The sequence below is a fragment of the Amia ocellicauda genome, chromosome 3, assembly GCF_036373705.1.
Source record: "Amia ocellicauda isolate fAmiCal2 chromosome 3, fAmiCal2.hap1, whole genome shotgun sequence".
NCBI classification, from domain to species: domain Eukaryota; kingdom Metazoa; phylum Chordata; class Actinopteri; order Amiiformes; family Amiidae; genus Amia; species Amia ocellicauda.
Window position 1 is genome coordinate 42,764,616 of NC_089852.1, and position 23,367 is coordinate 42,787,982.

Here is a 23,367-nt window from a genome sequence, read left to right on the forward strand (position 1 = left end):
AGGCTGCGTCAGGATGTCACAGTACGTGCCTTGGACCAGTTTGGGACTCAGCCAATATGATATACGAAACTGTGCCTCCTGAAATTAGTTTGGGCACAGGCGGAGGTGAAGCTGAGCCCTAGTGGAAACCCCCCGGCACGGCATGCCACGCTGAGGTGCAGTGAAAACGGGAAAAAGTAGATGCATTATGAACTGGTTGCTGTATAGGAAACAGAGGGTGTCGATTAGAGGAGTCGCTTCTAACTGGAGTGAGGTTGTTAGTGGAGTTCCACAGGGATCAGTACTAGGGCCTTTGCTTTTTCTAATCTATATTAATGATCTGGACTCTGGGATAGTTAGCAAACTTGCCAAATTTGCAGATGCTACTAAAATAGGTGGCTCAGCAGATACAATCTCGGCAGCACAGGTTATTCAAAGGGACTTAGATAATATTCAGTTGTGGGCCGACACCTGGCAGATAATTCAATGTGGACAAGGGAAGGGAATGTCCCACTGAGAGACTGAGGGAACTGAACATTTTCACCCTGGAACAGAGGAGACTATGTGAGGACTTGATTCAAGTCTTCAAAATCATGAAAGGCATCGACCACATCAAACTAGAGGAGCTTTTCCAGATCAGCAGGGAAACACGGAAATTGGGCTTCAAGACAGAAAACAGGAGACACTTCTTCACACAGAGAGGCATCACAATCTGAAACAAACTCCCCAGCGATGTGGCTGAAGCCGAAAACTTGGGAACATTTAAAAATAGACTGGACAGTACTTGGATCACTTGGTTATTAATGAATACCAAATGAGAACAATGGGTCAAATGGCATCCTCTCATTTGTAAACTTTATTTTCTGATGATTAGGTTAGTTTGTTCACATACTTTTGAGTCCCTAAAATTGGGGGGGACCACATATAAAAGTAGGCGTAATTCCTTGTTTTCTGTCAAATCCATTGTGGTTGCAGAGTACAAAATTATGATAATTGTGTCACTGTCCAAATATTTATGGACCCAACTGTATTAATATTAAAAGTATCTAGATAGTGATCCTACGTTGAATATTTCACACAATGGTCCCCGGTCCCCCGTGGTTTGTGTGGAACCAAGTTGTCAAGCTGATAATGTGTGTGTGTTTGTGTTGTGATTAAATATTCTAAAACTAAGCAGCTAAAAATCACTTTTAATGCTCTGGGTGATAGTCTCTAAGACCATAAATACAATTTATATACTAAAAACTAAGACTAATCCCACCCTAACCAAGTCTACAATACATACAAATAAAAAGAATGAAAGTTCACAGTTCAGAGCAGTCGGAGTCTATTCCAGAGAAGAAAATCCCAATCAGTCTATTCCTTTACACAGCAAGTTGGCTGCTCAGGCCCTGCTGTGCAACGCTCCCTTCCTGCAGCTGCAACTTTTACTCCGCGGCACAACCAGTAATGAAGGGAAAGAAAACAGAAAGGGGGTAAGAAGGGGTAAGAGGTGGTAACAGGGTGAGGAAAAAAAAAATCAGAATCAATGCACCCACTACTGAGATAAACACTCCTCCTCCCCGGCAACCAAAGTATGCTTGCGCACGTCCCTCTGTCACCCCTTCACTGTGCATCTCTCCTCCCAGCTGCCCGAGTCCAATCTCTGGTGCAACTTCCCCCGCCCCGTCCCGCCCCGTCCCGCCCCATCCCGTCCCATCCCGTCCCGCCCCGTCCAGCCCTGTCCCACCCTGTCCCGTGTCCTGCAGCTCTCGTCCTTATGCAACTTCCCCACTGCTCACTGTGTACTGTGTGTTTTCCCTCCTGTGCTTAGTCCAAGGGCAGTTTGAAATAGCTGGCCGTGCCATCAGTTATGAGTGGGAACCGATGCTGGTAGCAGTGCCGTGGGTTGGGGATAGGCTGCCTGCTTAATTAGGCAGGTGTGCCGCATCAGGTGCAAAAGAAAACTCGTGCATAAAAGAATAATCAACCAATAAAACAATCAGTGAAATAAAACCAATAACACGTGAACAAAGTAGAATAAGTGAAAACAACCATAAAAACACAACAAGTGTATATAATAAAGTGATAAGGCACCTCTCCTGACATATGTATTTCATTCAAATGTTTATTAACATATAGGCCTAAGAACGGATGCTCAGGAGAAATTCACATATGCATAGATATTTACTTTTAAATTGCAAAAGCTGTGCAAAAGGCGTCTATGGCAGTTCTAGTGTTAAACAGTTCTCAATGTTATTGTCTGCTCTTTTTATCTGGCCTAATTATTAATTGTATTCTACTGTGTGAATAAACTGTTCTTTGGGTCATCTTTTTGAATTACACGTCAATATTCTTCCTTTAACCGAAGGGGACCTGTGTGGGGTGGTTTCAGTATGTGTTAAATACTCTATTTCCTTATATACAACATAATTGTTTCAAAATTAATAAATAAATCAAATATGAAATAAATACATAGATAAATAAAAAGGGAAATACATCGAAATTTATTTATTTGGCACAAATTACCCTGCATATTTATTTATTTAATTGAATATGTACTTTCAAAAACCGACTACAACTACTGGTCTAAAAGCCCATGTGTAATTTGTAACTGAATATGCAATTTGCTGATGAATATGTAAATTTGTGACGAGCTGTCCCCAGTGATGAAATGTGCATGATGAAAAGTGCTGACGAAAAGATGGGATCTCATCCACATAGACTCATGGCTGTAATTGCTGCCAAAGGTGTCTATATCAAATATTGACTGAAGTGGTGATTACTTATGCATTAAATTGTTTATTGTTTTATGTTTGTAATTAATTTAGAACAATTTGCAGATGATATTTTTCATGTTGACATTATGGACATGTTCTGTTGATCAGTGGCAAAACCTCCTGATTAAATCAATCCTGATTTAATGTTGTAACACAATGAAATGTGGAAAATTCCAAGGGTGTGAATACATTCGAGAGCCACTGTACATACCATTTGCTTAACAAAAACTACCGTACAATTCTGGTCTAAAGAATCACAGTTTATTCAACCTTCCAATTTCAATGACTGATGGTGAATACAAACAGTGGTGTGTCCAGAACATTTTGAATGGGGTGGCCAAGGTGAGGGCACAGACCCAGCCTTAAGCTAGCTTTAGAGTTACCTTTAGAAATAAGAATATTGGCACTGTCAACTTAAACTTAAAATTGATTGTTACAATCGGTAAATAATGGAGAAACTGTAACCAAATGATAAATAACAATTCATATATATATATATATATATATATATATATATATATATATATATATATATATATATATAATATAATGTACAATGAAGAACCTTTTGAAGAAGTGAAGAAGACTTTGAAGTACAGAGAATAATATATTTATTTAAGAAGCTTTATAGATGAGATGACGTAGGGTGTTACATTGAGTATCCAGTCAGAAGCTTCAGAAACTGAAAAGATTGTGGTCTTTACATCTGTTGGTTATCATGGAAACAGGTGTCTTCCTGTTATTGAATTAAAAAAGTCCAATGTCACGGTTTTCTCACAATGGAACAATGGAATCATCAATCGTTACATTGTAACATCTCCAGCCTTGAGACAAAAACAGGAAGATCAGAAGCAGAAGCTGAGAGAGGAACTGGAGGATAAATCCTGAAAAAAAGGCTAGCTAGCATTTGCTTGTTTGACAAGTTTGCTGACTCTGTTGACATACTAGTATTTGAAATGCTAATATTAATATAAAACAGTATACAGGTTTCTTTATACAATATCATGAACCACAGCAGCACTGCCTCAATGGCTCACATTGTCTTTCTGCTCTCACACAGTGCCTGAAAGTCTAACACTGACACCAGTTTTATTCATAAAACATCTCAGAATTACTCCTACGCAGAAAGTTAGTTTGGGAGTACAATCACTCCTCCCTCAGAGTAAGGGGTAGGAGTTACTTATAAAGCGTTTCAAACCTACTTTTAGCTATTTTTCACTACAACGTCTCACTGTTATTTTTTAAGAAAATAAAAAACGTGAGATCACATATAGACAAGCAGAAGCGAATATTCAAATATATGAATATGCTAAGGTACCTCAGCCTTTTATTTGTTTATAATTTGACACAAAATAATAATAAAAAAGTGTTTCCCACTTATTCCTTCTTTACTATGCCGTTAAGGTGCTACATGGAATTGAAATGCTACATTAAATTCTCATTCACAATCACAATAAATAAATATAAATCAAACATCTTAAAAATGAACACTATTTATCCTTCAGTAGTACATAGGAAATTGTACACAGGTGGATACACTGGGGTATATTCATGAAGGGTTTAACAGTGATTAGCTATTTCAGACACTTTATCTGTATTCAATAAAATATAAGTTTCCTATTTATTATTTACAGTTTATTATGACTATGCTTTGTGTGAGTGGATCATTATTCGTTCATTTTGCGGTTTATTTGAACTTTTATTTGTGATATGCACGCCCCCTAGACACGCCCCTGACAATAAAGACTTCCCTGTCAATTTCATGTTGATTTCCATCATTCATAACTTGCTTTACACCCTGAAAGCCTCACATTAAACGTCTTTTCTCCCCATAGATAAATAATGTCGTCTGCACTGTACACTCACTTTGCTAACAAGGTGCGTCCTTGTATCGATTTTGTGGATTACCTGCGATCACTTGGAATTGAGAACGAGATACCTTTACCAACTATAGCGCTTATCGGAGACCAGAGCTCTGGAAAAAGCTCTGTGCTGGAGGCACTGTCAGGGGTACAGCTACCAAGAGGAACTGGTACAGGCTTGTTTCATCTATGTTGTTACTGGTCATCACAGCACATTACAGCAGCACAGCAGTTTTCGGAGATTACATTGAAAATATTAATGGGTATAGTTACAGGATAGTTATTTATATTTATAAATTATTCTGGAAAAGTAGTAGCTTGATAATGAATTACTTTATTCATATTTTATATAAAAGAACATTATGCAGCATAGCAGAAATGGTATAATGCTATAGGATTGTTGTATGAAGGAAACATAAAGGTAGAAGCTTGTACTATATTATCTTGGTACAAAAAAAACAATACCGGTCACTAGTCTAATGTTTTATGTAAGGTTTTAAACATTTTTAAACATTGTTGTATGAAGGAAACATAAAGGTAGAAGCTTGTACTATATTATCTTGGTACAAAAAAAACAATACCGGTCACTAGTCTAATGTTTTATGTAAGGTTTTAAACATTTTTAAACATTTTAATGTATCTGGTTGATACTGGAGTTATATTTAAAATGACAGTGCTAAAGAAGCAGTCACAGACTCCAATGGTAACCTATATTAGACTGCATACTTCACTGTTGATGAGCACTTTTATTACTAAATATAAAGTGGTTTCTCACAGAATTACAATCTTTACAGCTCTGGAAAAAAAATTCCAGAGCTGTATATATATATATATATATATATATAGCTCCTGGTTCCATTTCCAGATTTTTTGAAAGAAATCAGAAAATATTTAATTATCCTCACTACACATATCAAGTGCATTATGAGTTTCAGTCCCAAAGTTGTTCCTTGGCTTTCCAGAAAGAAAGAAAAAGAAATGCAGAGCTTGACATATTTGCAATTTAAACACAAATATAAAATAAAGTGTACAATAATAATAACAAAAGGCATTTACAGTAAATTTTCTAAAAATACAGGTGTTTACAGAAGAATTTGCAGAAGTATATATTTTGTTTAATTGTTAGTTAATTTGCTATGTAATTGATGTATTTATTGATGTATTTTTTGTCATTAAAAAAAGGATGTATGACTCGATGCCCACTGGAATTGATTTTAAAAAACAATAAAGACGGAGTGTGGCAGGGACAATTGTCTTACAGAGATAATACAATCGACCTGGAAAACCCTGAACAAGTGATGGAAGAAATCATATATGGTAAATTATTGCTTTATTCATTTACCTTATTAGACAACAGAGAGCTTCTTACCCCTTATATAAAAATGATTTTAAACAGGAACCCACAACACATGTTGCAGTTATAGCTTTTGTGCTTCTCTTGGTACATTCTGTCATTTTTGATGCATTTTATTCACTCTTAAATTTGGTTCTCCTCTCCTGTTATCAATATATAAAGCTTCTTGATTGAGATCAAATACACATCACTTATCTACCACTCATTTATAACCTGTACTAATTTCTACAGCTCAAAATGAACTGGCAGGTAAGGATTCTGAAATCAGTGATGAATTGATCACAGTTGTGATTGAATCCGCTACAAGTCCAGACTTAACCCTCATTGACCTGCCAGGAATCACTCGGGTCGCAGTGGGAAGGCAGCCTGAGGACATTGGAAAGCAGGTGAGAAGGAATCCCAAATTAAGTACTATTTATTTATTAATTTATTAAAAAATAATGTGCAGTCATTTCAAGTCTTAAGAAACTGATTATTTCGCTTAATTATACAAGCTGCTGGATTGTGTCTCTTCAGGTCCAGGTTCATCCTGAGCTGGAAACTAAGACACTTATTAGAAGTTGCCAATCCAAGTTCTATACTTATATTTTCAGATAAAAGCTTTAATCCACACCTACATCAAGAAAGAGGAAACAATAAACCTGGTGGTTATTCCTTGTACCTCTGACATTGCCACCACTGAGGCATTGAAAATGGCAAGAGAAGTGGACCCCAAAGGAGAGAGGACGCTGGGTAATGGCACCACTGTAATCTATGTGGTAATGTCTAATACTTTTTGTGTGTGCGGTGTACCTGAAGCACTAAAGGCTTTGGTATCATAGGGCCTAATTCATTAATCCCATACGCAATAACCACCAAAGCAGTCCATAAAATCACCATTATGTACAGTATTTTGTCTACGGTTGTTTCCTAGGTGTTATGATGAAACCAGACCTGATTGACCAAGGGATGGAGGACAGAATCAACCAAATCCTCAGGAATGATGTCATCTTTCTGAAAAAGGGATACATGATTGTCCGCTGCCGAGGCCAGAGAAGATGTCACTCTCCGAGGCTCTACAAGTTGAAACAATGTTTTTTAGAGAACATTTCCGGTAATTATTTATGCATCCATTTAGTTATAAATATCTATATCCATCTATATGTACCGCCTCCTAGTGGATATACTTCACTACACCACCCCATATTAATAATGTCGGAGAGGGGGACCCCACTGCTTCAATCTTTATGTACATATCCCCACACTCAACAGCTCTTGTTTCAAATAATATAAATAATTAAGGAAATGTATTTATAAACTGGGAACAATCCCAAGCACACAATATAATGTACTATTATACTGATGCATAGAAAAAATGCAACATGTTCATCTAACAAGTAGCTACGAAGGCAAACCACCAACAAACACCAGGAGAAGTACATGTTCAATTTAATGTAACTATGCATCTATGCAATAAATCAAAAGCAAACAAATTACCACAACAACCATCAAACGTGGAATTAATGTAAATCATTAGCAATGATCTTATCGTGCTCTAACTATAAACAAACTCCAAACAAAGGCTACTTGTGACCCGAGGGGAAGGGGACGGCCTAACCAGCTTGCCTCAGTGCCCCAAGCCCAATACCCACAGACAGCAGAATAGTGCTTTGCTTCAGCAGAGAGTTTGCAGCATTGTATGTAATTTGGTATTTTTATTAGTAAATATTGTGTATATCTTCTCTATTTTGTGTTTTTGCACACAGGATTAACATGTTCACATTTTACATTGCCACAGCAAAAACAACAAATGCAGAAAAGTGTATTTTCCACTTAGTAAAACCACGCTTATGACTTATTTGCTGGACAGTATATTTAGGGTGAATTAATTGTACTCTGAAATGTTTGTGTCTTGTTAAAGGCAAATGCTGACCAACAAGCAGGCTGGTGTGAACCACCTAGCTGAGAGGCTTTCCAGCGAGTTGTTCACACAGATCAAGGTAATATGATACTGTGATACTGTCATTTACAAGTATTGCATTTGGTTAGGACCCATTTAGGACAATGAGAATAACAAAATAGTAATTCCTGTTATATTATTGTATAATAAATAAATAAATAAACATACATGCATACAGCTGTGGAAAAAAATAAGAGACCAATGCAAATTAAATCAGCATCTATACATGTATGGCAGCCATTCCATTCCAGTGTCTGTTGAATTCCAACACAGTGCTAGTAGTACCTCAAAAAGTAATTGGAATCAAAAAATGACTTTTGACCAAAAGAGTTGAAAAGGAAAGTAATGATTGAGGAAAAGAAGGGTTCAATTCTGGCTTTACTGGCAGAGAGATACAGTGAGCGTCAGGTTGCTTCCATCCTTAAAATTTCAAAGATGGCGGTTCATGAAAACAAGGTCAAGCAAACGACTCTCCACTGACCAGGATGACCGCCAACTCATTCGAATGTCACTCAACAACTGTAGGATGACATCAAGTGACCTACAAAAAGAATGGCAAATGGCAGCTGGGGTGCACAGTGAGGACGGTTCAAAACAGGCTCCTAAGGGTGGGGCTGAAGTTGTGCAAAGCTAGAAAAAAAACCTTCATCAATGAGAAGCAAAGAAGAGCCAGGCTGAGGTTTGCAAAAGACCATAAGGATTGGACCGTAGAGGACTGGAGTAAGGTCATCTTCTCTGATGAGTCCAGTTTTCAGCTTTGCCCAACACCTGGTTGTCTGATGGTTAGACGCACACCTGGAGAGGCCTACAAGCCACAGTGTCTCGCACCCACTATGAAATTTGGTGGAGGATCGGTGATGATCTGGGAGTGCTTCAGCAAGGCAGATTTGTCTTTGTGAAGGACGCATGAATCAAGCCATGAGAAAGGTTGTCCTGGAAGAAAACTTGCTTCCTTCTGCTCTGACAATGTTCCCCAAGTATGAGGATTGTTTTTTCCAGCAGGACAATGCTCCATGCCACACAGAAAGGTCAATCAAGGTGTGGATGGAGGACCACCAGATCAAGACCCTGTCATGGCCAGCCCAATCTCCAGGCCTGAACCCCACTGAAAACCTCTGGAATGTGATCAAGAGGAAGATGGATGGTCACAAGCCATCAAACAAAGCTGAGCTGCTTGAATTTTTGTGCCAGGAGTGGCATAAAGTCACCCAACATCAATGTGAAAGACTTTTGGAGAGCACGCCAAGACGCATGAAAGCTATGATTGAAAATCAGGGTTATTCCACCAAATAAGTTAAAACGTTAGTATTGTGTCCTTTAAAAATGAATATGAACTTATTTTCTTTGCATTATTCGAGATCTGACAACACTGCATCTTTTTTGTAATTTTGACCAGTTGTCATTTTCTGAAAATAAATGCTCTAAATGACAATATTTTGATTTGGAATTTGGGAGAAATATTGTCAGTAGTTTATAGAATAAAACAAACATTTTACCCAAACACATACCTATAAATAGTAAAATCAGAGAAACTGATCATTTTGTAGAGGTTTCTTAATTTTTCCCAGAGCTTTATATATAAAAACACACATGTTGGTGAGATTGCACTCCCAACATAAATGAACAATAGCATTGAGATAAAAACCAAGAACCGCTGAATTACTACACAGATTATGAAGACAATAACATCCGTAAGCAACTTATACTAATGCATTAATTCCTTCAAAATAGAGGTCGCTTCCCTTCATTGAATCAGAGATCCTGAAGCAGCTTCAGGAAGCAGCACGTGAACTGAAATTATTGGGCATGCTTCCAGAAGATGAAAAGGAGAAATTAAGATGAGTATTTAAGTGAGGTATGTTACACAGTGTACATCATATTAGTACCACAACTACTACAACAACTACTACTGCTATTAATAATAATAATAATAATAATAATAATAATAATAATAATAATAATAATAATTATAATAATTATAATAGTAATAATATGTAGCACTTAACAGCAAATAATATATAATCCAGTAAATTAAGCCATTCATTTTAAATGATGTACTTAAAAATCATATACATATTAATAAGATCAAGTCAAAATTAAAAAGTCAAATATAAATGGATGAATGTAAATAATATGTACATGCTGTTAGTAAAATATAAACTGACTGTTCTTTGGAAAACTAACAGGTAAGTGCTTTTTACATTTACAAATAACTTCTGACATGTTTTCACTCCCAGAAAATCAGAGAGTTTTGTGGTGACATCAATGCACTGGTGAATGGCGACTTTCCCCCCAAACCTATGAATGTCATGGAGTTGTTCCATTTTATTCGAGGCAAGTTTTCAGACTGGCATCAAACTCTGGAAGATAAAGAGTCTGAATGTAAGCATTTCTCCTTCTCCTACACGTTATCCATTCTCTGTTCTCTTTGCATTGGGCAGAATGCTCAATATTACAGTAGTCAGCATGATACAAACTGGCCACCTTTTGTCAGCTGCTTAAAAAACTTGAATAGAAAAATCTTTACCCAACTTTAATTAAACATAGAATGCAGCTCAACATAATAATGATAATGAATCATTCAAATTTACAATTTAAAATGGAATTATGAATAGGAATAAAATACATTGGTTAGTGAGAATTCATGCCAGGTGACTTTGCTAAATGTATTTATTTTTTATATTTAAAGATTGAAATCTAGATAAGAGACAAAACATACCAGGTAGTTTTTACAGTGCTGGTAGTATCAATTATTATTATTTATGTTTGATAATTGTGTTACAGTTGCAGAAAAATGTCCTGGTGTGGTTGAAGAATTTATTGAAAAATTCAGGGGCAGACAGTTGCCAGGATTCACCAATTATTCTGTATTTGAAGCTATAGCCAAAAATATGATAGAGGAATTGAACAACCAGCTTCCAGTCTGCAGTCAGTGATTTCTGGTAAGTTTGTTGTGTTTTATTTTATACAGTAACTCGGACTTTTGTAACTGAATATAGTTTTATATAAAACTAAATGTATTTGTATTAATTATTATTGTTCTTATCTTTAGATCCATGTATCTTTCACCAAAACAGCACTGACACATTTCTGTGAACTGCCTAATCTTCTGAACTACACAAAGGTACAGCAGATAATACTTAACCTACAATATTTATATTCAAAGACTTTAAATTACATTTTAATAGACATGCTATTATTTATTTATCTGAATGACTCATTTTTAATATAATTCTTGTGTGGTTTATCAAATTTCAATGATTTAAAAATACATTAAAAATCTTAATACTGTTTAATGAAATATTTATGCTAATTTCATGATAGTTAAAACTGGGGTACAGTATGAATCAGAATGTAAACATTTGCAGGAGATTAATTATATCAGCCTATTTCTCACCAGGATAAAATTGGTAAAATTCGCAAACTGGAGGATGACAGGTCTGAAGAATTCCAGAACACACTCTTCAAGATGGAAGAAATGATTTACACACAGGATTGGACTTACACTTTAAAATCAATGGGTTGAAATTCACTTAAAGAGACCATGGGATATAGAGTGATTAAATCAGAGGTTCCTGCAATGATAAGCCAGCTGAAAGCTTATTATAAGGTGCTGTATGCTCACATAGTGTCTAAAGTGACAAAATGTTGTTTCTTTATCCACATTGTTCAACAGGTTTCTGAGAGGACACATGCACTTTAACCTTTATTGATTACAGTAACAATATCATGCAACAACTTTAGTAACAAACACAAATACAAAAAAATACTGATATGTTGATGGGACAAACGTGACTTTTGTGTTTGAACAGATTGCTTCCAGTCGGATATCTATATTTCTATTTTACTTATATTTTATGAGAGTGTGAAAATCATTTGCTTTGGGTTAACATGAGAAAGTGAAAAATGTGCCACTACACCTAAGGTTGGCGAGCAAAGGGTTAATTAAGGGGACCTGGGTGTGGAAAGGCAGGACAGTGAGAGGGAGCACATGGAGGACATAAAGGTCAGGAGGAAGCGGGAGTGCTCTCTCTCTCTCTCTGTCTTCAGTCTGTAACTGTGTGTCTAATCGTGAATAAAGCTGTCCGAGTTCTAACTGCTGTGATGAGTTGGTCTCATTCCTTAGTAAACCCAGCGAACATTACAATAGAAATACAAACAAGGTACAATCAAAACAAAGTGTAATACAGGCCATTATATTTTAGAAATACAATTTTGAATGACATTATTTTAAATGAAAACAAATTAAAAGAAACAAAGGTAACCTCCTCTTTCCACTGTTTCTGAATGGACCAGTGCTATTATTGGGGAGAAAACAATTGTTTAAATATAAATAAGTGCAATAGACTTTTTATTTTTTGAATAATGTTTTATTAAAACAGTATTATCAACAGTAAAAGGGAGGTGGTAATTCGGTGACGTCAATGGGATTCTCAGGGAGGTTCATAATATTAAAAAGATTTGCACAGGGAACTATACAGTCTCAGATTAGTGATGTGGGATGCAACCTTTGATTTGCACTTCTGCAGGCCAGCCGACATATTTGTCCATTGATTTGTCAGAATGATTAATCTGTAATGAAATAAATAAATCGCAATCAATACATCAGCTGAATATGGCATCTGTTGAAGTAAAACAGACAACACCATCTTACAGTTTGGATTATTTTGTTCACTTGGTTGAAATTTTTCAAACTCCGAAACAAGTGATTAGTCTCATATATTCAAAAAAGCAGTGGTGCAAAAAAAGCACACTACTAAATACTAATACTGTACATTTATTGCTTACAGTTTGTGTCAGAAATGAATTAAGTGCCATATTTGTGCTCTCAGCATTTATTTAAGACAGCATCTGTACAGTCAGCTCCTATGTATTGTTATTGTAAAAGAAGTAGACACTTTCAAAAATGTATTGTGACCAAACTACACATTTCTGATACACAATAAAATAACATCAATGGCCACAGTTTTTTTATTTGTTCTCCAGTATATAGATGTTCAATATGAGTTCCGTGGGTCACCATGGTAACTATTTATGCATCAGAAATATGTTGTTTCATCACAATAAATTGTACAAGTCTTTAATAATATAATACATAATATTAACCCTGTAGGTGTGACTTCAAGGAGTCTAGGCTCGATGGATGGTACCTCACCTTCTCTCTCTGCAGGTCAGTCGGCAAGCTGAATCCTTTTGATCCCACAAAGACCCAGCTTGAGCGGAAGTCAATGTTTTGAATTTCCACACTTCCCAGTTTCTTAATCTCCTCCTTTACTTCTTCTGATAGTCTTTTCAAAGGAAGGCACAGTAGAGTGTATTGAAGAGTTTATGGTTTTCAAGGTAAGAGCTCCCCCTATAGGACAGTTTGTGCATCACTGTGCCCCCTCAACCTTGATACAACTGACATTCTGCTTTCTGTTCAGCGAGTTCAATGACATATAATATGGATCTGATCTTACTATACACTTTATTATATTAGGACAGTACTTACGCCTTTCATGTTATCATCTTAAATTCATAACAGTACAGTGCAACTGTAACAAAAGACCATCAACCCCAAAAGCTGAAAATTATAAATATAAAACATCCCAGATGCTCTTGTACACTTTTTCACATTCTACAGCTCAGTACTACTTTATGGATTTATTTTCAGTATACAAACATCTTGAGGGATGTTATTTTTACAAACAAATGTAGCAGTCTGATTGACACACTCCACACCTGTGAGCCAAACTGGTCTCTGATGATCTACAACACTAAACAAGAACCTCCAGGGATATTTTATAACCACTTTAAAGCCATAAGACATTATCTCTTAATTAAGTTTGTGTTTTGATTAAGTACTACATTTCAGAGATAGAGTCTGTAGCATAGAAATGGTTTTGAAATTATCCAGTACTTACTTGGTACTTGCGTCATCATAACTTGCCATCAGTATGATCGAAACATTGGGAATCTCTCGGAGGAATTTCACCATGATGCCAGAGTTGTCTGATGTTTCAAATATTAATCCATATCTCAGTACAATTAATAAAAACCATAACCAATAGAAATGTGCAATGTAACTGACAATATCTCAAAAACAATCAAATTCTAGAAGTAAAAGTGCCATGTTTGAGTGCCAATTTCTGTGCTTTTGTAAATAAATAAACAATGCATACCTCCTTCCCACATGTCAAAGCTCTTGCAACCAAACACTTTCCCTGATGAGGCTGAAAGACAGCAATGAATTTCATAGTCAGTAATGGAAATAGTGGAGTAGGCTGGGAGGTTTGTCTTTTTCAAAACAGTTATAGAACTTAACATTAACACTAGAATCAATAATACATACATTAACAAGCAAAGATGGGTATGTACACAAGTTAAGGTTCACAAGTTTTCACAATACTGGTGCTATGCAACATGAAGGTTCTTTAACTGTGTGATATTGTAAAATTAAACTAATCATCTAATTTTGCCAAGAAGAATGGGCAAATATTGCACAGTCCAGATTTGCAAACGTGGTAGAGACTCACCCCAAAGGACTCACAACTATAATTACTGCCAAAGGTGGTTCTATCAGGTATTGACTCATAGGAGTGAATACTTATCTAACCAAGACATTTAGTTTTTTAATAACAATAAAAACTGTTGAGTAGGTTGTGTACATCAAAAGGGAAAAGTCCCATTTAAATGCATCACAATTTCAGATTGTTCAAAACAAAATGTCCAAGTGGGGTGAATACTTCCTATAGGCACTATTTATATATAGAAGTAGTGGACAAAAAATTTAAAGTCACTTAATACGGTGTTGGGCCGCCACATTAGAACAGTTTGGCCTGTAAGCTTGATCGGGATTAGATCTATTGACTGAGAAGACCCTAACATATGGATAATAACTGTGTCATGCTCATCAAACTTGGGCAACCACACGTGCTCTGTGGATGTCACACATCCTGGTAGGAAAGAAATGCTGCAACATGGGGTGAAGATGATCCCTCAGTACCATTAAGTACCATTAACACTGACCTTGCCTTCTTAGAGAAGGAGTGCACCCTAAACATGCTGGGAAAATGCACCCCACATGCAAACCACCAAACCCTTCACTGTTGGAACCAAGCACTCAGGACTGAGTTCTTTAGATTGGCATCTCACACACTTTTCCATTTGTTGAGAACACTGTGAAGGATGATTTATCTGACCACATCTCTCCACTAATCGGTAGTCCATTGCCTGTACTCTTTGCACCACTGGACTTGCAAACGTGCATTGCCAGAGGTGATGAGTGCTTTGTGCACTGCAACCCAACAATGGGGACCGTTTTTGATCCACCCCAGGTTGACATCTGCAGTCAAATGATCTGCAGTTGCTCGCCTGTTTTGCCTTGCACTTCAAACATCAGGAAGTTGAGCGTTCAGTCACGGAGACTACTACCAAACAAGCCCCATCAATTATCCCTCTTTCACAGTCACTGAGGTCTCCTGTTGCAGTCATGCTAGCCATAAGAATTAGGCAACCAGGCCTATTTTTCCATCTTGACCTTAAGCATGCTGGGATGTTATTTGCTTAATTAACGCATGACCCACACTAGTGTGGAGGCCCTTGCTTTCAATATACTTGACGTCCCTCAGGCGTTTACTCAGGCAGTAAAAAAAAAAATTGTCCACTACCTGTATATATATAGTATATTATAAGCAGCATTATTGTATACAAGGAATACATCAGTCCTGTCAAAGTAATTGAAATTATGTTGCTCTGTTCTTCAGCACTCTCACCATCAAAAGCTGCAATATTAATTCCTCTTCCTGTGCAGTCTTTTCCTTCTCCCATTATGCTGAAATAAATCACACAATAAATAAATATTTTATAAATGTTTTACACAGAGAGTAACCAAGTACCTAAACTCCCTTTATAACAACACAGACTGTAATAAATAATCTTTCTAAGTGTTCTGCGAGTCTCCATCTTAGAAAATGGTTTAAGTATTTAAACCATTAAATATATGCATATCTCATGCCTGTCTTTGGATGTCATTTGTAAATGATTATTTTTTTCATATATATGTTATGAATAACCTGATAATCTTTATATGGAAAAACATACATATTTTCTATCTGAATGTCATATATTTTCAAGACCTTCATGTTTTCATCAGATCATACACTTAGCTCTTTGATGTTATACTATTCAAATATATATATTTATACCCATTTTCAATTCTTTTTATTCTCCACCCGCTTTATACACCCACAAACAGGCACCAACACTAACATTTCATCCTTAAAGCAGATACTTGGGGACACTTTGACTCCCCCCCCACTCATTAGCTGGAAATCAAAAGTTCCTGCTGGGCACAGATTACACCTCTGTCTTTGGGGAGCCGGGGCTGCAATAGGAAATATAAACAAAACATTCATAATAAGCAAACTACAAACATAAGCCATTCTAGTGGCGTGGGTAAATATAGCTAGCAACTGTGTAAACATAGCACACACCAGACTACTTGGGTTTAACCTGCTTGGGTGGGGAAAGCAAGAGCTGTACAGTGAGAACAATTCTAGTAACCAAAAGATGAACTGTCAACAGAAAATTAGTAATGGTAAACCAAAGGCAAAAATAGTTGTGATTATCTTGTATTAAAATCCACCAATGTCTTACCTGCCATGAGAGAGTTCAGTGCTACTTTATGAATGCTACTCACAGCCACGGAGAGGACATCAGGAGGTATGAGAACAGCAAGTACATGTCCCACATACCAAGCTACTACGCAAGATACCAGCAGAACAAGACCCCGCAGGAAAACTGGGAGGAAAAAATAGACTGGTGATAGACTGTTATAGTGGTTTCATAAAGTCTCAGGATACACCGATGAAGAAGCAACAAGTTTATCACAAAAAAAAAATACATGTTAACCTGGAGCCCTCCTAGAAAAGAACTAAGGATGTGAGTTGGAGAAGCATTTTTGTATCATCAGATAGACAAAATGTTACAGTCTTATCAGAAGTGATTACATCTCATTAAAATTGCCATGAAACAGATCATCCTTCTAATATTTCCTGTCTTTTTTGTATTTCAAAATAAAAGACAAGTGAACTTATATGGCATGTGGGCTTAATTGCGTCACTTCCCCTACAGTTGTACAAAACACAGTACTGTGCAAAAGTTTTAGGCAGGTGTGAAAAAATGCTGTAAAGTAAGAATGCTTTCAAAAATAGACATGCTGATAGATTATATTTATCAATTAACAAAATGCAAAGTGAGTGAACAGAAGAAAAACCTAAATCAAATCAAATTTGCTGTGACCACCCTTTGCCTTCAAAACAGCAACGATTCTTCTAGGTACACTTGCACAAAGTCTGGGATTTTGTAGGCATATAGTCAGGTGTATGATTAAACAATTATGTCAAACAGGTGCTAATGGTCATCAATTCAATATGTAGGTTGAAACACAATCATTAACTGAAACAGAAACAGCTGTGTAGGAGGAATAAAACTGGGTGAGGAACAGCCAAACTCAGCTAACAAGGTGAGGCTGCTGAAGACAGTTTACCATCAAAAGTCATACACCATGGCAAGACTGAGCACAGCAACAAGACACAAGGTAGTTGTACTGCATCAGCAAGTCTCTCCCAGGCAGACATTTCAAGGCAGACAGGGGTTTCCAGATATGCTGTCCAAGCTCTTTTGAAGAAGCACAAAGAAACGGGCAACATTGAGGACCGTAGACACAGTGGTCGGCCAAGGAAACTGCATCATGCTTCCTTCCCTTCACAATCGGAAGATGTCCAGCAGTGCCATCAGCTCAGAATTGGCAGAAAACAGTGGGACCCTGGTACGCCCATCTACTGTCCAAAGAAGTCTGGTCAGAAGTGGCCTTCATGGAAGACTTGCAGCCAAAAAGCCATACCTCTGACGTGGCAACGAGGCCAAGCAACTCAACTATGCATGAAAACACAGGAACTGGGGTGCAGAAAAATGGCGGAGTGGAGGTTCCTTGCAAGTTTGGGGCTCCATTTCTGCAAATGGAGTTGGGGATTTGGTCAGAATGAATGGTCTCCTCAATGCTGATAAGTACAGGCAGATACAGTGAGGGGAAAAAAGTATTTGATCCCCTGCTGATTTTGTATGTTTGCCCACTGACAAAGAAATGATCAGTCTATAATTTTAATGGTAGGTGTATTTTAACAGTGAGAGACAGAATAACAACAAAGAAATCCAGAAAAACACATTTCAAAAAAAGTTATAAATTGATTTGCATGTTAATGAGGGAAATAAGTATTTGATCCCCTATCAATCAGCAAGATTTCTGGCTCCCAGGTGTCTTTTATACAGGTAACGAGCTGAGATTAGGAGCACTCTCTTAAAGGGACTCTCCTAATCTCAGCTCGTTACCTGTATAAAAGACACCTGTCCACAGAAGCAATCAATCAGATTCCAAACTCTCCACCATGGCCAAGACCAAAGAGCTCCAAGGATGTCAGGGACAAGATTGTAGACCTACATGTCTGTGTTTTTCTGGATTTTGTTGTTGTTATTCTGTCTCTCACTGTTAAAATACACCTACCATTAAAATTATAGACTGATCATTTATTTGTCAGTGGGCAAACGTACAAAATCAGCAGGGGATCAAATACTTTTTTTCCCTCACTGTACTGTACATCATGCAATACCATCAGGGAGGCATCTGATTGGCCCCAAATGTATTCTGCAGCATGCCAACGACCCCAAACATACAGCGACAGTCATTAAGAACTATCTTCAGCATAAAGAAGAACAAGGAGTCCTGGAAGTGATGGTATGGCCCCCACAGAGCCCTGATCTCAACATCATCGAGTCTGTCTGGGATTACATGAAGAGAGAGAGAGGCTGCCCAAATCCACAGAACAACTGTGGTTTGTTCTCCAAGATGTTTGGGCCGACCTACCTGCCCAGTTCCTTCAAAAACTGTGTGCAAGTGTACCTAGAAGGACTGATGCTGTTTTGAACGCAAAGGGTGGTCACAGCAAATATTGATTTGATGTAGATTTTTCTTCTGTTCACTCACTTTGCATTTTGTTAATGTATAAATATGATCTATCAACATGTCTATTTTTGAAAGCATTCTTACTTCACAACATTTTTTCACACCTGCCTAAATCTTTTGCACAGTACTGTAGATTTACCACATGCCTAATAATAAACATAGAAGTGAGTTTGTTACTGTTATCAGTATTCTTTTGGCAGCAGATGTTTATCAAAGACATTGTTTTAAGATCTTAATCAAATACCTGTCCCCCAAAACACACAACCTTTATCCTGTTTCACCATTTCAACTGATTGGATATCCTAGAAGGCAGTTTCTGAATGAACTGACCAAAAGGCAGCAGCTGATTTTATAATTCTAAAATTGGTTGATTGAAATAACCAAAAGACATAAATAGCTGTCACGGTCAAACTACAGACCAAAATGCCCTAAGAAACGAATAACTAAAGTAGCCCCCAGTAAATACAAACTAATGATTGCTTTATATACACAACTGAATTAACAATATGAAACCTTTAATAACATAAAGAATATAAGGAAAATAATAAAAGTATATTTTCCCACTAACAAATGCATAGAGGTCAGGACATTTTCAGCTCTATGTTCAAAAGGAGGCAAATTAAGATGTTGCTTTCTACGTGATTTCTAAAACCTCAATCAGGTTCACAGGAAGGGACTTTAATACATATAGGCGGAAAGATCCAATTCATCACATACATTCAAATTTAAAAAATCGATCATGCTGTTTGTCTCTTTGACTTCACTTCTATTCATGTCACTTTGTATTGCTCTTATATTTGATAAGTCGCCCTGGACAAATAATAATAATAATAATAATAATAATAATAATAATAATAATAATAATGGCAGAATAGATTGACTGGAGTATTTCAATGCTTTATAGCTCCAGCTCGAGTTGCACATCAGCATTTCAAAATATAATATAACCACCGTTAAAGACAAAGAAATAATACAAAGTGCTTCCATTTAAATGACTATACACAAACACAGATAGGCATTTGCAGGAACATGAAATGTGACAGAGCTGAGCGAGTTTTCATCGCATGCAAAACAAATAAGAAACAGGAATAAGCGACGACGAAATCCTTCTCGCAATGTTCACAATCAACCTGTTGGTGCATGCTCAGCACGCATATACTGGCAAAATAAGTTACAGACACCGAGAAGAACAGCATTTTCTGTACATAGAATATAAATCAATATACATTTTAAAAACAAAACAAAACACGACCTACTTCCTGAAAGTCTTACGGGGCAAAGGAACATGCTTCCAGATGACTTCGGTGAGAGTGCGCTTCAGAGACCAGAGCCAGCCGATGACGTAGAGGACCGACACGACAGTCGTGTAAAGTCATGAATTCCGCTTTAATTACGAACAAATACCGAGTGCACAGTTTTCATGGCTGCTACTTCCCGCTACATTGCCCAGTTGCAGAGCCCATGATGGGACAGCACAGCGGCTCACGGCTCACTTGAGTGTCCAGCCCAGCCAGCCGCACCGAGCAGCGGCTTCACGCGTCTGGGCAACTTTCTCTCAGCAGCTGCTCAGTCTGACGCCTTGTTGACGTTCAACAGTTTTGTTTCCATTATATGTGTATGTGAAGGTAATTAAAAAGTAATGAATTCACTTTGAAACGCATCTCTGAACACATCCTTTATGTTGCGACAACGTTACACTACAACGTTGTAGAAACAAAACCCACTAGGCTGCCATCATTGTTGCACTGTAATATTGTAAGCTGGATTCTTTCTGTTTAATGATGCCTATTATCATTTCATACATTGTAACCCAACAAAGCGGTCCAATGGACAGGAAGTAACTTTTAGTAATGTTTGCGTGGCATGTTTTGCCTTTTATTGTGAAACTTTGATGAAATCATTGTTATAACGGTATTTTAAGGCAAGTAGGCCTACTCCACTACAGTCTCATATGAAAAATAAATAAATAAATACCGATCTTAACCTACCGTATTGCAATATATTATCCGAATATGGCGAGGAAATCGATTTTGAAAATCTATTGTTCCAAAATAGCCTAAAAATGTTTTAGATATATTTTAATTATTCTGTATTGCATATAGCAGTGAAACATACATTTCAAATATATACAGTGCATTGTCTTAAATGTCTTAAATATTATACATGCGTTTAATCAAATACATGTAGTATATGAATACACAAGGATATATATATATATGTGTGTGTGTGATTATGCAGAGTATATTTCACTGATGACAATATATAATTCAGCTGTAATTTCCTGATTATATTTTAATAAGTTTATCTAAAATGTACCCAATACAATATGTAAGTTGTATTAATATAATGTTACACGAGGGTACTGGTTATATTAGTGTAGAATAACATGGTTTTAAAAATGTGCAGAGCAGAAATCTGTCTTTTTCTTGCATCGGGATCAGCTGGGATTCTGTAAAAGAACAAAACTGCTTTTTCCCTTTGCAGAAGTCTGTTTGTATCACAAATGGAGTATGGAGTCCCGAATCCAGAATCAAGATTCAGCAGGTTTATTACAAAGGCCTTGGGAGAGCCAGGGCACGCACAGGCCTTTAGTGTATCTATGTGTGATTCTCATTATTTGAATATAAAAAAACATTATGAAACTAAATGGTAAAACCTTAATCCAATAAATATGTGTTCTGTCTTTATTTAAGATTTTTTATGCATTTTCCAGTTAATTTCTCATTATCACAATGTGTCCCCAATTCAAAAAGATGGTCATCTAATGTATTACAAGTAAAATACTCTGTCCATGTGTCTATCTGTGTTAAATGTCCATTAGAAAAAAACATGGTTTCCATCAACCCATTTTGCAATATTTGTTCATTGCCCTGTCAAAATCATAACAATATTATCATTATAGTTTTATTCTCCCATGATGCATCAACAAGAGGAGAGGATCAAAGTATGCTAGTCTCCTCACTTTTATTCACTAAAAATGTTGTACTGGTATCTAAACCCCCTGTTCCCGACAGTATAGCTTCTCATTACCGCTATTGATGATAAATTGGTATCATCATTATTTTGATTATACATTTTTGATCAATATGACCGTCTTTAAAATTCTCTACAAGATGATGTATTCATTTTTGCCGAGTCAAAAAGGCTGCCCCTATTGTTAGCAATTTTCACTAGGCCTCCTCATCACCGCAATGTATTTTCTCATTAACACAATTTTATGACCCATTTTGGTAATAAGAATCTCAGTTTGCAGTAATGACGAAAAGCATATTTCTCAGAATTTTAACTTGAACTTGTAATTTTATCTGTAATATTAATGGATAATATTATTCATATTAATGTATTATGTTGTTGCCCAGGTTGACAGGTAGTGAGAAAATATCACAGGTGAACAATTACATTACATTATGACACTAAGGTGCAGATCCAAAAAATTCAAAAGTTATGCTTTTACTAGGCTGTTTACAGCATAGTGTTGCAGTGATAGGAAAATGTTTAGTGTTCCTTGAAATGATAAACCATGTCTTTCTTTTAAATGGATGAGGATGCACAATTTTTGATTTGTGCCCCTCCTACAAATATGTGTTTTCATTGGAAATCAGCTGTTTCTGCTGCTGATGTAGGAGTTTCTAGGTGAATTCAAGTCTCCTGTTGTGACGCCTTAAATTAGTTTGAGGTACTTATTTATGTACAGGTGCATGAGCCCATTAAGTCTTTTGTCTTTCATTGTGGAATGCAAATATGTTTTGAGTAGTTTTAGCACACTGAATGATCGCTCCCCTGTTGGTGTTGTAAGTGGCATAATTGGAAAAATCTGTTGAAGAGTTCTCAGAACTGGGTAGGTACTGCATCCGACAGAGCATCTAGGACCCGCTTTGGTCGCATATCTACTAATGTTGAAAATAAAATATATAAATAAATAATTATATTTTGTCCATTACTATAGCTAGCAATTAAAAAAACCGTGAAAAAAAAATGTCCCAGTAAATGTTCACTTGTAATTTAATTCACTTGGTACAAAAAAAGCATTAAAATATATACAAATAAGTAGTCTCTTTGAAATCAACATTTATAGTGACTTCAGACCCTACTAAGCATACTCCAAATAAAATTGTTGGTCAATCTCATTTTTACAAATCTCAAAGAGGATCACTCTGAAATGAGAATTTCGTGAGAATCACTCATATACACAGTTTAGTAAAAATAATTCAAATGAAGGAGGAACATCCATCCATCTTCGAAACCGCTTATCCAGGCGAGGGTTGCGGGGAAGCTGGAGCCGATCCCGGCAAGCGTAGGGCACAAGGCAGGAATACACCCAGGACGGGACGCCAGGCCATCGCTGGAAGGAGGAACATGCAAAGGGGATTTCATCTGACAATAAAAATAGACTTCTGTTTTTAATTACCCTGAGTTTGTTATTGGGTCAAGAAGTCACCCTTGCAGATGCTACTGCAGTTTTAAAAATTCAA

At 36.7% G+C, this 23,367-nt stretch overlaps 1 protein-coding gene and 1 pseudogene across 2 annotated transcripts; one reads left to right on the forward strand and one right to left on the reverse strand.

Annotated features, from left to right (window-relative positions):
- The first annotated feature begins 4,446 nt into the window (after window positions 1-4,446).
- On the forward strand, window positions 4,447-9,744 carry LOC136746811 (interferon-induced GTP-binding protein Mx2-like; annotated as a pseudogene).
- A 2,489-nt stretch (window positions 9,745-12,233) lies between these two features.
- On the reverse strand, window positions 12,234-20,326 carry LOC136746813 (protein FAM3B). Of its 2 annotated transcripts, XM_066699588.1 has the most exons (8): window positions 20,152-20,326; window positions 16,531-16,674; window positions 16,144-16,258; window positions 15,648-15,706; window positions 14,055-14,105; window positions 13,797-13,884; window positions 13,049-13,181; window positions 12,235-12,465 (listed from the first exon to the last, which is right to left on the reverse strand). In XM_066699588.1, the coding sequence occupies exons 1-8, from the start codon at window positions 20,180-20,182 to the stop codon at window positions 12,382-12,384; spliced, it is 705 nt and encodes a 234-aa protein (XP_066555685.1). In that variant the 5' UTR covers window positions 20,183-20,326; the 3' UTR covers window positions 12,235-12,381. The 2 variants fall into 2 exon arrangements, with proteins under 2 accessions (XP_066555686.1, XP_066555685.1); XM_066699589.1 differs by lacking the exon at window positions 16,531-16,674 and having other exon boundaries at window positions 12,234-12,465.
- Window positions 20,327-23,367: the final 3,041 nt, after the last annotated feature.

Excerpts from the sequence above, each read along its gene's own strand:
- LOC136746813 (XM_066699588.1), bottom strand. The coding sequence starts at position 20,182 with ATGTTCCTTTGCCCCGTAAGACTTTCAGGAA. Across the intron at positions 16,675-20,151 it reads CCCCGTAAGACTTTCAGGAA|TTTTCCTGCGGGGTCTTGTT; the intron begins GTAGGTCGTGTT and ends TTTTCCTCCCAG. Across the intron at positions 14,106-15,647 it reads TAATATTGCAGCTTTTGATG|CCTCATCAGGGAAAGTGTTT; the intron begins GTGAGAGTGCTG and ends GCTGTCTTTCAG.